This window comes from Condylostylus longicornis, unplaced genomic scaffold, assembly GCF_029603195.1.
Source record: "Condylostylus longicornis isolate FDR11 unplaced genomic scaffold, ASM2960319v2 ptg000074l, whole genome shotgun sequence".
NCBI lineage: Eukaryota > Metazoa > Arthropoda > Insecta > Diptera > Dolichopodidae > Condylostylus > Condylostylus longicornis.
The window spans coordinates 1938445-1956544 of NW_026578042.1; the positions used below are offsets into that span (position 1 = coordinate 1938445).

At 25.2% G+C, this 18100-nt stretch overlaps 1 protein-coding gene across 1 annotated transcript; it reads right to left on the reverse strand.

The window, feature by feature from the left end:
• Window positions 1–10456: 10456 nt before the first annotated feature.
• LOC129612505 (cytochrome P450 4c3) lies at window positions 10457–12823 on the reverse strand. The gene has a single exon (XM_055526148.1). It carries the CDS (start codon window positions 12821–12823, stop codon window positions 11216–11218), a length of 1608 nt encoding a protein of 535 aa, XP_055382123.1. The 3' UTR covers window positions 10457–11215.
• Window positions 12824–18100: the final 5277 nt, after the last annotated feature.

Genomic DNA, 18100 nt, shown 5'->3' on the forward strand with positions numbered 1-18100 from the left:
TTTTTTTTCTATTTTCAATACAATCTGTTGTATGGTAGTATTTTTCCTGTTATTTTGTTTTTAGTTTTTTTTTTCTTTCTTTACTGTTGCTATTGCCGTTGTGCACCTATTTTTTTTTTCTATTTCTATTTCTAGTTTTTTTTTTGTTTTATTTGCTTTTGTTTTTTTTTTTATCTAATAAAATTGTGTTAGTGTGCTGCATGAAACATTGTACAGGGTTACCAGTAGTTCATGTTATGTTGAAATTTATTATGCTTTTGTTAATAATATTGTGAAAGGAATTTTTGAGCAAGTTTTTAAATTAAAAATTTGAACAATTGAGATTTATTTGTGTAGGTTAAGCAGGTATTACAAGAAAATTTTAGTTATTAGATAGTAGAATACGGGGGTATACGGTAGATAGTAGTAAATTATGCAAGTATATATCAGATATAATTAGATGCATTGCAAGTATGGGAATTAACAGTTTGATAATAGTGTTTACTGTATTCCACGATCTCTTCTCTAAAAAATTCAAAATAAGAGACAGTCTCTTTTTCTTTCAGTCTCTTTTTTAATCAAAATTCAAAAAGAGACTGAAATAATTTAGATTTGAAATGTGGTATAAAAATTATAAAAAAAAACAGTGTAAATTTTTGCATATATTTAGGCTCTCTATTTATTTATTTTTATTTTTCCTATAATACACTACATAAATATGATTATATTAAAAAAGACCCTTTGGTTCGCGACTTGTGCATCAAATTTTGGCTCTCTTTCTGAATATTAATCATTGAAATTGTTAATATGTAGATTTAATTTAGAACTATTTCTTTTTCATAAATTGTGAAAATTTCTCAGTAGTTGCTTGTATTTAATTTTGAAAACAATCATTCAATGGCGTCTTATTGCAATCATTCAAATATTAAGTAGATATACGAGTTTCAATATTATGTGATCTCTGGTACTCTTAATTATCTTTTGTTTTAAGTAGGAAATTAAATTTTTTGCTATATGTACACACTTGCATTATAATTTCAACATATACACATGCAATAACAAAATATTTTGTATTTCTATTGGTATTATAAAAGGTTAATCATAATTCACAAAACTATGAAATTGTAGACAAAAATGTAAGAAAAAGAAAAAAATTAATAAATATTTTCATTCATTTTCAGGAAATTTTTTTTTATCTATAGTTTATCCACATGTTCACATGTATGTATTTGTGAATATTTGTAAATATATGTATGTAAATATGTAGAATCAATGTTGAGCAACATTAACATAAAAAAATAAGAGAAAAATTTGTTTTGAAGACAACAAAATTATGTTGGTGATATTTGAATAAAATGAGAGAAAAAGGAAGTAATAATTGGGATAAATCTAGCCTCTACTAGGCTTTGTCTGTTCATTTTCAATTTTGAATTATTTATTTCCAGACATAGCCTGAAAGAGGTTAGGTATAACTTGATTTTCAACATCATAATACCAACAAAGTTTTAAAAAAATATTCTTTTTTTTTTTAAGAAAATTGAGTAAAATTACGGTATTTTTCTATGAATGAGATTTTTTTGTTTAATATTTTTGATTTATTTATTAAAATAAATGTAATTTTAAAAAAATGTAGGTAATTATTCAAATGTATACATATATATAAATTATTATGTATATTTATATTTTGCTGTTAGAAGTGCCTAACCGAAGATTAGTCCATAGTAAGTATGTATGTACTTCAATAAACACATTGTTTAGGATCAAATGACTTAAGTGAAATTATTAAGTATTACCGAATGCATTTTGACAATGTCAGGTATGACATTTTTAGATATTTTAAAATATTTATTTTATTATTTTAGGAATTATATGTACTTTCCATGGATAAATAGAAAAATCAAGGAAGACTTTTAATATGGACTGAACTCACTCAACACAAAAGGAAATGTCAGAAAGCGCTATGGACATTGGCGGACTGCAATCATTTTATAAAATATGAAAACTGTTTACTAAAATTATATAAAAATTTTGTATTTAATCTAAATATATTTTAAGACATTGTTGAAAAGAATAATAATAAAGTGTCAAACAAAATATTTTAATTTTACATTTAAATAATTTAGGTTAATAATTATTGCACGGAAAAGGGTTAATAGACTTATTTTTTTTATGTGCCAAAAGAATTTTCAATTTTCGTATTTCATATTTTGTATTAGTCATGCCATTTTGTTTATTTTGGCGTTTACTACATTTTGTAAGACAAGTGTCGATATGAAGTGTATTTGAAGTCACGTACTTAGTCATTGCCAAATAATGTCGCTAAAAAGTTAATAATTATTTTTCATTACCACAAAATATCACAACAATTAACAATAAGATGGAAGAAAAAAAACAAAATTCATTTATTTTACATACATGACATACCGACATTTGCACATACTTACATTATGTTAAAATTTCTAAAGTACAAAAATGATTCACAAAATATCACAAAAATTACGTCATACCATAATGTTTCCGAATTTCATTATTAGAAAATCAAAAAAAAGAAGAGTTGTAAAATTGAAAAAAGGAAACTCAACTACCCACTAAATACATAGTTTCTTTAAATATTAGACAGAAAAAGACATAAGTATAATTATCATTTTGTATGTATGTTAAATTATTTCATATATTGCATGGCATTGGTGAATAAAAGTATTGTAAATAATATTGTAGGTTGAAAAACTTATTTTACTTTAAATCGAACCCATGCGACATATTTTCAGAGCTATAATTTTGCCATAACTTTGAAAGCTTTGTGACAACTTTTCTTGCGACTAATTCTTACCGACAGTAATTTTGAAATTCATGGTTAAAGAACGACATTACAAGCTAGCTCGAAAATTTGTATAAAATGCTTTAAATATAAGATTGTGAAATAAAACTAAAGTCATTAATTTCTTAATGTGAATTCGGTCTTAAGCTAATGTTGAGAGAGCAACTTGCACTTTGATTTTCAAGTACAATGCTAAGTTTTTCTTGGCACTGTACAAATTTATATTGAAATATATGATTCTCGATGATGTACATATTTATTTTCTGATAATAAATTGAAAAAGTGACTTATTAATTAATAAACACTTCGATATTAGAAAAAATTGTTATCCGGCCCGCGAACTGCAATTTTTATAGCATTTCATTTGTTGACAAGTAAGTAAGTATATACAATGTTCCATTTGTATTAAATAATTAAATATGTCTGTCTCAAGGTATTTAAATGACGTGTTCGTTCTTTTAGAAGTAGAAGATCAAAAAAAACAAGAAGAACAAAATAAAATATTCTTTCAGCTGGGCATGTGAGAGTATTTGGTCAGCGGAAGCAATTGAATAATTTTATTGTGCTTATTGCTTCTAAAATAATTTATTAGATTTGCTTTGTGTATTTGTGAATAAAATTTCTAATATGAAATAAGAAAATATAAGATAATTTTATAACCCATAAGACAGAAGCGTATATGAGGAATGTCAGATTCATACATACCTACATATACACTTGTAAATATTAAAAGATTTATGAGATTTATGCCACCTGATTGTAAATGATAAATTTTTCAAATTGAACTTTTTCTTACAAACCACAGACAGTGTGATTTAAAGCAATAAAATAAAATTTAATGTTTTTTTAAAAGAAATCGTGATTTTTAAGTAAAAAAAAATTTTTTTTTTTTAGACAATACAAGGTTATTAAAATTTTTATAATATTCAATGATTTTTGAACAATAGATTTAAAATTTTAATTTAAATAATTTTAGTAAAAAAAAATTTTTGATATTAAAATGTGAAAATCATAAAAAACATTAAAAATAATGAATTTATAAATTTCGGAATGAAGTCATTAATTATACAAAACAGAAATATTGTAAGTATTTTTTGATTTTGTCGCCAGAGTACTTAGATTTTAGACGAAAGCTATATATGGGCAAAAACTATAATATTACGTGTACCGTTTATAATATGAATAGGTAAATTTATCAAATATGGATTGAGGTTTATGTTGTAATAAAATTTGGACAAATTTATGGTAACTGTACATAGTTACTAAATGTGTGGTGTTTTTGTTTTTCTAATATGATTTCCGTATATCAATGAGTTTTAATATGATTTTGTTTCGTATTCTGGAATGAGGTCGTTATATTCTTCACATATAAGTAATTATATCTATAGATATGTGGCTCAAGAAGTTCCTTACTCCAATCATAACGAAGTTTAATTCAGAATTCATTCTGCAGATGACATTATTAAGTGAGTCTTCTCCTTCATTTACGATTTAAAACTGTTTATATTAGAAATATATACATATATGTATGTATACAGAGAAATCATATTTAAGTATTGACAATGAATATCGAATTCTCTTGTTGTCAAGTCGTTGAATGTTCTAAACCATTTTTATGACACGATAAGCTAAACCTGTATTTGAGTTATTCTGAAACAACAAAAACTTTTAGCTGACTTAGTAGTAGTACTTTTTTTTGCAGAATCACCCTATGAAACGCTGAATACAGTGACATAAGCATTGGATTGTGGCAATTAAAAATAAATATACTTGATGCTCTCTACTATGATGCACAAATGACCACATTCATTTCAAGATAGAGAATGTAAATGTTTTCTACATTTTGCTTTCTATATACAGGTTTTGAAGAGGAAAGGAATTAAATTAACAAGACGCTTAAAATAAAAAGCTTAAAATAGTAGCAGATTGTACAGTTTTTCGCAAGAGAACGAACCCTTGTCTCATGAACGAACCGAAACGCAGTAAACTTAACAGTCCTTGTTCACAAGAAACATAGAAAAAATAGATAAGTCTGTGAAAAGGTCAGAGTATTTCCGTCAAATCATAACAAAAACACTATCCAAATTAAGATCAAAACAAACAAAAGAACTACTGAACAAATTGCTAAATTCAGAATCGTAGAAAATCACTCTATATCTCGTTTAGCAAAATAATCATTAAATTAAAGATAATTTTAAAAAATTCCCAATGATAAATTTAAAACATTGCATTCAAAATTAAAATTAATTGTCTCTGCTTAAAATTGATTAAAACATGTAAATTTACTAAAGCTTTTGTTGTTTTAATTTCCCCTGATTTTATGCAATATAATATAAAACTTGGAATGTGAAGTTTCGCCTAAATATATGCAAATTTTTTATTCACAATTTTTGAAAAAGAAACATTTTGATATTAATCATGGCGAAACGAATTGGAAATGAACTAGGGCTGTTAGTATTATTTTTTAAATTTAAATTTAAAAATTCAAATAAATTCACCATTACGTTTGAAAAGTGTTACCATACTATTCATAAAAGTTATTAAACAAATATTCGGTTAGCGAAATGAATAAAATATAGAAAATATGAAAAAAATATTTATATTAATTAGAAGTGCAGTGTTAAAATGCCAAAGGTACACAAAACCAAGATTATTAATAAATTTATTTCTCGTAAATAATATAAAATGGTTAGATCAAATTAATGGGGTTACTAAGGTGGACTGTGCTGTAAATTTGTAAAATAACATTAATAAAAATAAAAAATGTTTGCTAGAATCTACATAAAATAGTTACTTGCCCATTACAGTCAACCGAAGTTTTACCATTAAAATGAGTTTGATGTTTTTAGTGTACGTGCTCGTTTCTACTATTCTAAAGCAGGAGACGAGCACATACACTCAACTCTATATTTGTTAGTTTTTTTCGGGATTTTTACTTTCAGACAAATTACACAATTTTTGCTATGATGCAAAGTAATTAGACTACCCATACAAGAATAACGTAAGAGTGTAGATAAAAAATTCTAGTTAAATGGATGGTAAAGAATCTTTTGAATATTTATAAAATTATTATAGAAACAATCAAGATAAAATTGAATACAATAGCTGTTCCTTTAATTTTAAATAATCTTATAGAAATATGATTGAAACAACGCATACACCAAAAGTATACGTGAAAATTAACTCAAGGTTTTTATTCTTTTAAATTGCATTAATATGTTTTTTATGTGTTTTTATCGTGAGTCTTAGCATAATTAAACAAAGAAAATGACTGTAGTTAGAAAATGCACTTCAAAGGTTTGTGCAAGCTTTTCGCCATGCTATTAATTTACAACATTGACACCAATCGTATTATTCGTTCTATGCTAAATATAAAAATAATAAACAAAATTTTTTTTTTAAAGTTCTGGTGTTGAAAAGTGCAAAAGATGCTATTTTAATTAATTAAAAGCAATCATAAAGTACAAATTATATTTTATTCAAATATTTCTGAAATAAAAGCCTTCTGTTTTAATAATAATAATTAAAATAAAGGACAAATTGTGATGAGGCACTAATTACGATATTAAATTTTATAATTGAAAATTTTCATTTCCTTTTGTAATTTATCAAAACTTTGTATACATTTAGTTAAAGTTCGCTAATGTCTGAGGTTCACCTAGCATTTTGGACATAAAGCGATAATGCTTTCGTTCCATATTTTCATTTCTTCCCTTTACCTTCAACGTTCCCTTTAATAGGAGTAAAACAAGCTTAAGAAAAATTATATACGGGCAAAAACTGACACACAGTATCGAAAATTTAACCTTTATTTTCAATTCAAAATATAAAGCCATCTGTCGGAACGAAAGTGTGTCATAAAATATTGTAATATATTTCGATTGATTCATTGTGTAGGCTGATGTCGACGGGAGTCATTTAGTGTGCTATATACACAGAGCTGTAAGTGTTATAAATGGGAAATGGATTAAACGGAAGAATTGAATTCCTCTATCCCATTCTCTTAATTTTTAGCACTTTTCCAAAAAATTTTTTGAAAAAAGTGCTTATTAGTTTCACTCTGTCCGTCCGTCCGTCCGTCCGTGGACACTTTTTTTGTTTACAAAACTTCTACACCCTTGAAGATAGAAAGCTGAAATTTCATATGTACATAGACCTTCACTAGAAACTTATTTCCGTAGAACAAAATTTTTACCTATCTCCCCCCCTCTAGAAGTTATACCCCCCCAAAACCCTAAAAATGGCCTTTTTTAAATATTTGTTACAATGAAACCATAAGCATTTTTGAAATTTTTCAAACGCAGAAAGGCAGTGGCTTGCTTCCCCTAGCGCGGTATACTATAGTTAAACTTTAGAAAAACAAAATGGCCGTTCAAATTTACCGTTATCTAAAGGTCTTTTTTTCCAAATTTTTGATCTCGTTTTTCTTCTAGGTCCTAGTCTGTAGAAGATTGAAATTTTAGGGGATTTTAGACCTTAATAAATAGTTTATTTCGTTAGAAGAAAATTTTTTTCCATCTCCACCCCCTCTCCAGTTATCGCCTCTTGAAATTCGTAAAATTTGAATTTTTGACACCTTATATTTCCGAAACCGCAAGTTTTTTCAAATTTTTATAAACGCAAAAAGCTAACGGTAAATTCCGTGAAATTAAAAAATATAATTATTTTTCTTAACTCACACAATTAAACCTTAAAATAGAGCATTATGTTAACCCCTTTTTATATTAATTTTTGCTTAATTTCAAAGACTGCATATATGCGTCATCCTAAATATAGGCAATCCTAGAAATAGTTTTATATATGAATGAAAATAATTTTAATAGTGTGGTAGGTACACATAGATTGCATTTAAAAGCAGAATTTTCACTTGTTGAAGGGAAAAGTGCTACAATACAAACCATTGGTTTGACCCAACTTTATTTATTCTACTGATTTTCGACTTCCTATATAATGTAGATGAACATAGGGCGTCATTTTATTCTGTTATAGTTAGAATAAAATTATATGTAATTATACAGGAAGAAATCTACATAAATCATGTTGAATATAAAAAATTCACACTAATTTATTATAATTTATACTTTAGTTAATTGATATTTTTTTCGATTTAGAATTAATTTTAATTATAATTTATTTCATCTTAATTATTTTAACTCTTATTATTAAGTTCGTGTACTTTATAACTTTACTACTGAATTGAGGTGAATAATAAAATAGTAAAAGCTATCATCATTCATTTTATTACTGAATTTAGTTGAGTTGATGGAATGGTTGTATGCGGTACTTATTTAATTGTTATATTGATGCTCTAAATTTAGAGGTACATAATCTTTTTATATATGTATATGTAGTAAATCTTTGCTTCTAGTACTCTTTTGATGTATTTCATTTCTTTTTTCCAGCACTGTAGTCGAATAAATATGCATCTGAAGAACTAATTTTATATTGATAAGATCTTCTATCAACAAAACTTCATTTGTTTTATGAATGTACTTCGTTCTTTCACCTCAAATGTGGTTGAATAAATTTTTTAAAGCCAATTGTTCATGAATCATGCCTTCGGTATTTTACCCAAAGGGTTTAAGAATCAATTTGACAATTGGACCAATTATTAAATTTGTATTGAATGGCTAGATATTCGGTACGAAAATGTTATTGTTATATTAAGTTAAAAGAATTAATATAAAGAATGTTTAAGTGCTCATGAAAAGAAAATTTGTGCTATCATTTGTATTTTAAAAAACAATGCATAATTTACCATAAATTTTTCTAGGAAAGAAAATAATTTTAACAAATCTTGGCAAATCAAAATTGGGTAATTTGATTGGATAAATTTTTAATAATTTCAATATCTGAGTATTGGTTTCTATATAAAACACACAAACTTTTAATTCATTATGGCTAATTTTATGGCAACGAACTATTAATAACGCCACTTTTTATTATTATTATAAGTAGAATTTTAAAAATTTAAGCGCGTGTTAATAAATTTTCATTTCAATTGAAGAAAACTATAGCAAGGTTAAAAATATACACACACGATCATAGTATAAAAATAATTTTGAAGTTTTCTATATCCAAAAATAAACAAATAAAAAATATGACATTAAAATTTGACATAAGGGTAGGTACGTTTTCAGTTGCATAAAAGTTAAAAAATACAAAAACAAAAAAAAAATGTGCGTAAATTTATCAAAACTATTTAACAGTAAAACCGCGTGATGTAATTACGTATAGGTCTTGTTATACTTGAATTTTTTTTTGGGTATATTTTTTTTTTTTTTTTTTCAAATAGCTGGAGGGTAAAGAAATGTTGACATTGGAAATAAATAAAATGAATATTTTTTATTCGGAATTGTACATACATACAAACATATATGTATGTATGCAAAACATTAATATTGGCAAATAAAAATCCAATTTTTTAAGTGATATAATTTTAAAATGTACCGATAGAAATTTGTGAAATGGGTTTTTTTTCGTCATTAATGCATTTTTATAAATGCAAACTGTCGGCTGAACATTATCGGCTTTAATTTTATAAATTATCATTATTTTGTTTACATAAATTTGACATTTAGCCCTTAAGCCGATTGCACATTTTTCATTATTTACATATATCATACATACTCATAATGTGATAGTAGAGCTAAATATTTTAAAAATTATATATTGTGTGTGTATGTGAATTTTGGATTTTTCGGTAAATATTGAACAATTATTAAAACAGGTAAAATTAATTTTAGCAGTTAATAAAGATACAAATGATATTTTAACTTTTGAGTTTGAAATATACAAAATCTGTCAAATTGCACATTTTGTATTGAAATTAAATTTTTGTTGTATTTTAAAAACAAATTATTAAATAATGTAAAATTGTTAATGTTCTTGCATACTACTACGTCAACGTCATGAGTAATTCTAAGGCCTTGTTAAGTTTATCGTGACAACCGCTGTCATACCGTTCTGGATTGTTTTTTTTATAGATGAAAATTAAACATCAATACAAAAATTAAACAAAATTATATTTAATATTCTTGTTTTTTTTGTTTTTTTAATTCATATACAAACATACATACATACTAGTACTTATTAATTAAATATATTTATTATAATATTTACAATTTCATAAATAACTCCAAAACACTTTAAAATCTAAATTATTTGAAATCTAAATTGTATTTGAATTTTTTAAATATTTAATTAATTGCCTAAATCTTTTATTTTTGTTTCTCTAAATTAAAGCATTTTACTGTTAGAATTCAGAACCTTATTTCATAAGATTCTTAGTCTATAAATTTACAAATTTTGTTTTATAAACAAATAGCATTATTTTATATTATAATTATTAAATATATTATTAAATTTATTTCTATATAAATATTTACATATATGTGTAATAAATACATATATGTGTAACATTATTACATATATGTAATAAAAGTTGTTAAAGATTTTTTTATATTTTGGGAAAGTAATGAGTTCGCTATTGCAAAAATATTTTGGTATATGTTTTTTCATCACAGTTTTTTTTTTTAATATTTAATTTTATAATCGTGCAAAATCGAGTTTTATTTAATTTCTGAGTGAAATTTATATGCAGATTTATGCAACTAGACAAAAAACCAAAAATTTTTATGAAATAAGATTCTGCAGAACCATTCTTAAAATATTATTAAACAACTTCTAAATATACCATTATTAAATAAATTTTTTTTATGTAGTTCTAGTTATATATACAAATTTGAAATCTTAAAAATAAAATCCTTTTGAAATGGGCATAATGTCAAAAATAATGGACGGGACGGAACATGATTTGTGTTTGCATTTGTCAATTATTAACAGCTGAACCTGGATAAATAAGAAATTTTTATTATAGTGAAATTATTTGCTCTCTCTCGAACAATTTGACAAGTGACATTTCTTCGCAATCTCCAAGTGCTTCTTATTTGAGAATATCCTTCTCTAATTTGTTGAATTTTTATTCGAATGTATGGTGTATATTTAAGACTGTTTAGGTAGATTGTTTTTTTTCTGATTAAAGAGCCGAAATTACTCCCAAGAGCTGACACTTGAAAAAAAAAACGAATGTCAGCCCCTTAATTAATTTTATACCAGAGTTAATTTTATACTGGATCAACTATTTCAATCTGTTTAATCTCGAATATTGAAGTCGTACAAATTACAAATTATTTCTGGACGCATCTGCATATAAGTGTCAAAGTATTTAATTTGATATTATTTTATTTTGGATATTATTCTTATAAACCCTATTATTTTTTTTTTCACATTTTAACTATATACAATTAGAATTTTATACATTAATAATAAATTTTAAATATTTTACATAATATGTACACAGATACATATATACAAATTTCATATAAATTTTTATTTTCATTGTTTATTGCTTTTTTTTTATTCTCGCCTTGTTATTTTAACTCTTAAACCATCTTTCGGTCTTAGAATTAATTCACCTAGCAATGTTAAATCTTCACGGCGATCAACCGCTTCAATTTTATATTTTCTTAAAATAGTTGATAGTACACATTTTTCTTCTAATATTGCAAATTTTTGTCCAATACAATTTCTTGGTCCAGCACTAAATGGTATATAAGCGAATGGATGTCGTCCAACACAATTTTCTGGTAAGAAATTATCTGGATTATATTGTTCTGGATATGGAAATACATCTGGATTTCTATGTAACATATATGTTAAGATTATAGCTGTTGTACCAGCTGGTACTGTATATGGTCCAACTTGTATATCTTCATCAATTGAACGTGCCATCATTGGTACACTAGGGAATAAACGTAATGCCTCCTTTATACAACATTCTAAATATCTCATATCTAATAGATTTTTCATTGTTGCTGGACGTTCTTTATCATCACCAAATATTTCATATAATTCTTGATAAACTTTTTCTTGTACATCCGGTCGTTCACCTAATAAAAATAATGTCCATGAAATAGCTGCTGATGTCGTGTCATGACCCTCAAACATAAATGTATCAACTTCTTCTCTAATATCATCATTTGAGAGTACGGTGTCATTTTTTGATGCTTCAATTAATAAATCTAAGAATGCTAAACGTTTCTTTTTACCTAAATCATCATATAGATCATATTCATTATTATTATTATCGTTATTATTATTATTATTATTTTTCTCTTTTTGTGCTTGAATTTCAGCTTTACGTTCTCGAATTACTTTATATGAGAATCCATGTAATATTTCAACATATTTTTGATGTAATTTATAATTTTTTGTCAATTTAAATATTGAATCAAATTGTAACCAAATTTTCATTTGACGTTCCTGTATAATACTACCAATACCATAAACAGCTTTAACATATTCTGATTCTGAATTATCTTGTGCATGTATACTACGACCCATTGCTGTTTCACATATAATATCTAATGTACATAGCGTTACATATGGAAAAATATTAAATGAATTTGAATTTAATTCTTTATCCAATTTATTTGCTAATATAACACTTTGTTCATTAAAAACATCAATAAAATCATCTAAGATTTTAAAATGAAATGCTGGTGTTAAAATTTTCCTTCTTGTATGCCATTTTTTACCAAAACTTGTTAATAAACCAGTACCTAACCAGGCATGTAAATAATCATAATCCTGTGATTTATCAACATATTTAATACTATTTAATATTGGTTCAACTGTTTCCGGTTTAAAGAACATAACATATGGGCTAGTACAGTTCCATGTACGATTTAAACCATAACGATTACCCCATAATTTTTGCATACCAGATATACGCATAAATAATTCATCATGATCAACTTGCATTTCAACTGAATTACCTAAAAATGGTAATGCTGCTGGACCAGGAATTTTTTCAATTAATTTAACAAGCCTGGCACGTCTTCGATTATATGTTATTAAAAATATTGTTAATGTTGTAATTAATATTAATGTTATTGGTGAAAATGATGTTAAAATTTTTCCTAAACCCGTTAATAGAACACTACGTGATGCTAATTCCAACATTTTGTTAAATTTTTTTTTTTTTTGATTTTTTTATTAAAAATTCTATATTTATTTCATAAAAAATTCTTTAATTATTAAAATTAACACTTAATTAATTTTTTTTTCTAAATTCTTATTCTTCTCTTATCACTAGAAATTTTTAAAATTTTTTTATAATTGTTGTTTTTTTTATTTTATTTTTATGTAATTTTTCTTTTTACAAATAATTCCATTGAAAAGGAATTAATAAAAAAAAAAAATCCAAGATCCGAATAGAAAATAATTTAAAAATCGCGGAAACAGATACAAAACGCTTAACCGCGGCGGCGCTGTTATCGATAAACTCTAACTAATCTCTACAAACGACCAAATAAATCTGACTGATCAAATGTACCAAACATTTCAAAAATACCTTAAAAAAAACAAAACAGAACAAAACGAAACAAGAAAAATCAACAAAATAATTTTTTGTTTTTATTTTGTTTTTTTTATTTTTTCTTCTACTTCTGGTAGCCGTGTACCCATGTTTCTTATTATTGTGTGCTTTTTCGATGTACTAGCAATTTTTGTTGTTTTTGCTTTTTCAAAAAAAAAAAAAAAACTTTAATAGTAAAAATTGTACACAAGAAAAAAAGAAGAACAAAAAAAAAATTGGTTGAAAAACTAAAAGAAGTAACAAGAAAATTTTTTGATTTTTTTTTATTAAGCCAAGGTTAGGTTTGATTTTTTTTCAAATGCAATGAAATTTTATGCAGTGCGGGAAACGTTTACCTTGTTGAAAATAAAAAAAAAAAAAAAATCGAAAATAGCAATAAAAATCTTACACTCTAATGCATTGCACGCGCAAAACTGTGTTGATTATTTAATAATAAATATGAAAATAGAGAGTATGACAGACAGAGAGAGAGAGAGAGAGAGAGTGAGAATGTGAGAAAAATTTTAATAAATAATAATTTTAAGTGAAAAATTTGTGTTCGGACAAAAATAATATTTTTAATCACTTTAATTGTAGAAATCAGAATGGAAAGGTTATCTAACAGTTTATAGAGTGTGTACGTGAAATTAGGAGAATATGTAAAAAAAGAAAATCTGGATCGTACGGTGCACTCATACGGGTATTTTTTGATTTTATTTTTATAATTTTTAATTCATAACATTTTTCAATTGTTCAAATGTCTTTCTGTTAAATTAATTTCAAAATTTCAAATATTGCAGGGTTACTATTTTGTGACTGAAGTAAAGCAACAAATTAATGGACTGATAGGTATATGACAGCAATTTAAAGAATTAGGAAAACTTGGAATTTTAATGCAAATAAGATACAATAATCATTTTAGCAACAGTCATTTATAATAATTAAGGAAACACTTTATAATAATAACGAGAATTTTGTAAGTAAAATTAATACCTATATAAGAATTATTAAAATCTAATTTTATTAATTTTTTTTTTCTTTGGAATTTTAGAATTTCATCTTATACAAATGGCAATTTTTGGCAAACAAGTTTACAGAACAATTGCAATAGTATATGGCGCACGTAGTACGTATATTGCTAAAGTACATTATATATTTTTGTAGAGAAAAGTCCTTGGTTCTTAAAATATATGTTTGGAAAAAATTAATTTCGAAGTTTAGATTCAATAAATTAATTCATGTCTTTGGAATCATGTAAGGCGAATATTGATTAAATTTTGACATGATTCTGTTGAAAGTATAAAAATTTCAAGTCTGGCAGGCTACCTTATCTATAGGGGTTTGTTTACGATATTATGTACCCGTCTTATACTCCTCCTAGGGGTGAGAAAATAAACAATTGAGGAACTATTTACAATCCCGAAACTTATTCGGGAATATAAAATAAAATTTTAATCACGATGACAGATTCATTTCACTACAGCGAATCTGGTTTTTATAAATAAATAAGAAAAGCAACACAGATTTATAATTTACATTGACCAACCCCAACAAAATATTTTATAACATTTTATGCGTTTGAGAAAGTGTCAACTCCCCATAATATGAACTGGTAATATTGGAATGGGAATTCACGGAAATCACATTGGACAAAGACTATATTTTTTGTAAATGGCTGTTGATTTTTACGTTCATAATATATTTGATTTAAAATGTGGTGAGTTTTTCATGCTTTCATTATAGTTTACCAATTTAACCTCAATTTAAATTTATTTATTATTTTACTAATAATTTAATTTTAGGTTACAATAACAAATTTATTCATTATTAATTTTTAGTTCTAAAATTAAATTTATGCCTTTTTAAAACAGAATTCGAAATTTTTCGAAATTTTCATTATCTATTCATAAAATATTTAATGCAGACAACATTTAAAACCCCATCTAATGTTAAGAACTAACTTCACCTTCATAGTAATATTGCAATTAGATAATACTGTGAATAGCATGTTGGGCTTATGCAACAGCGTGTGTATATTTTGTACCAATTTTTTAATTAAAAATAATTATTAAAATTATACAATTTACGTATACAAAGGTGTTGAAAGCTGCAATAGCAATTTGAATTTCAAAATTTTTTTTAGTTTCTTATACTAAATGCAGATTTTAAATAAAAGAACTAAAAAAGCTTTTTCTGAAAGGCGTTTGAGAATTCTTTTATTTTTTTTCGTTGTTCTTCGCATATTACAGGTTAGTGACCCGCGAGGTTTAATTTTTAGCTGAATGTAAAATCATTTTTTTATTTTATTATTTTTAATATGCTAATAAATATATCAGATACGAATATTAACGCTCTTATACGAGTATATATATGTAAATAAATTCCACAATCTCAAAAATTTATAAAAAGGTTCTTAACACTTTGATGATTTTTTTTCTCTCAATTATTTGTTTAATGGAACAAAGACTTTTTGTCTTATTAATTAAAATTTAATAATAAAACAATAAAAAACAAAAATAATTATCTAATAATTTGTTTGAAATTATGAGAAAATATTAAAGGTGTTGTTGGTGATATTTAAATTTTAATTACACACGATTTTAAGTGTGCGACATATAAAATCCACAAAAAAATTCATTCAATTGTATACAGGTGAATCGTGTAATTACAAAGTAATGATCGTTTGGATTTCTATTGTCTTTGCGGCCAGAGAAATAAGAAAAGGAAAACAAAACAAAAGAAATGTTTTAAATTACCGAAAACATTATGAATAATACAAGAAAACAACAAAAAGTAATCATATAGGTTATGAGTTTTTACATATGTACAAGCATTCGTACACATGTTTAACATAATATATTTCCACCTATATTTAATTACGCAATTCAATGTCACACTATGAGATTTTTTAAGATGTAATCTAACATAATGTGAAAATAGATGAAGTTGTTCTGAAAAACTTTAGGATATATGTGTTGAATTTTTTCATTTCTATACGAAATTTTATTGATAGTTGTCAAAGATTTCATTATTTATTTACAATAGATGTCGCTTAATTCTTATAGATATACAATTTTCGAATAAACTTGAAATTTCTAAGTTTTGTGTTTTAAAAACGTAAAATTTTGATTTATTAGCTTTGTATTGTAATTCTTTTTATTTTCTATTTTAACAGTAAAAGTGGGTTTATACTTCGGCTGCCCAGTAATCAAGAAAATCCTATTGTATGCAAACAAAAATTTCAATTTCAACTGGTTCCAGAGACCTGATGGATAAAATGAACAAAACCTGTCGGAATAAATGTATATAAATATTTATTTGTGTATACTCGTTTCAATCTTCAGACTGGAGCTAAATTCCGTTTAATTTAAAAATAAGTTCCGTAAAAGAACTGTCAAGCTATTACAATTTTGTTTATTTCGCGGCATGGTTAGTGTTACGAGTGGATGATCGGTTTCATTATAAAAATTGTTTTGTTCTCCTATGAGTATTTCTATGAATATAAACGCTAAAGTTTAAGATATTTTCTTTATGTATGTCTACCGTAAAAAGGGGTAAGAAAAACGAAGGCAATTTTATTTGCATAGATTTAAAGTAGACAAAATGTACATTAGTTAGGTACTATATGTAGGAATTTTGTCATGGGTACATATAAGACAAACTGCGACATGGATTCAATCAAAAATTTCCGTATTGTGATTGACCTAAAATTTTACAAACCATAAGAGTTTTGATAAAACTTCACATTTGCTTAATTCAAAATTACTATTTTATAACAAAATACTATTTTAAGCAAAATACAAACCTGACCTATCACTAGTCAGTCTATTGTATTCATTTTCGGCCGATTCGATATGCATAAAAATTTAAAATTAAGCTTACAACTTTTTCAGCAACTAAACTTTTATTATAAAAGCCTAATTTACATTTTTAGTAATTTCTAAGAGTTTTATAAATTATCAAATTTTGTCGGATTCTCTGTTTACTAACACTTTGTAATTTCACCCCATTCTTCTGTGTACTGGGATCATCTCCCTTTCTATGACTTTTCATTATTTACAATAAAACAATATTTTTGTTTGCCTTAATTAAATTCAAATTTCAATTGTTTTTGGTTTAGTGAGTTGGTTCAATTCTATTACTTTAAAAATGTGTAAGTTATTCATTCCAAATTTTGTGTTTGTTTTTCTTTACTCTTTTTGTTTTTAACATTATACTAGTACTGCAAGTGAATTTGTGTTGTATAATTTAATGGTCAATAAAAAATTAAAACAAGAAAAAATAAGCAAAAAAACTAATTTACTTTTATGTTTTGTCAAAAAAAAAAAAAATTAAAAATAACCTCAAAAGTTAAAGAAATTGACAGAAAAACTACGGAACTTGTTCTACTACATTAACCCCAGTGGTTAAAAAATTATGATGACTTTTGTATTTGAAAATGATGGTATTCAACAGGTCACGTACACATTCGCAATTTTCGAATGAAAAACCGGACTCAGTTATTAGATTGTATTCGTTTGTGAAAAGATTAATTATTATTCATTTCTAATGTATGATGACAAGAAAACAAGTTGTTTTCAATGGATATTTAAATTTTTGAAAGAAATATTCGCAAATTTTTTTTGTAAAAAGAAACCAAAAATCCCAAATATTAAAAAAAAATAAATGAACATGTACTCACTTAAATATATATGTGCATATGTTTGTGTGTTAGTTTTAAGGGAAAACAAAAACAAAATGTTTAGAATTTATAAATTCAATAAAAACTAATAAAATTTATTCCGAACCAGTTTGATTAAATTTAGTATAGACATTTACAAGCTTCAGGTGGTAACATTTATGTTTTTACGTAAGCTTAGCAATTCGAAAATCGTAACAATTTA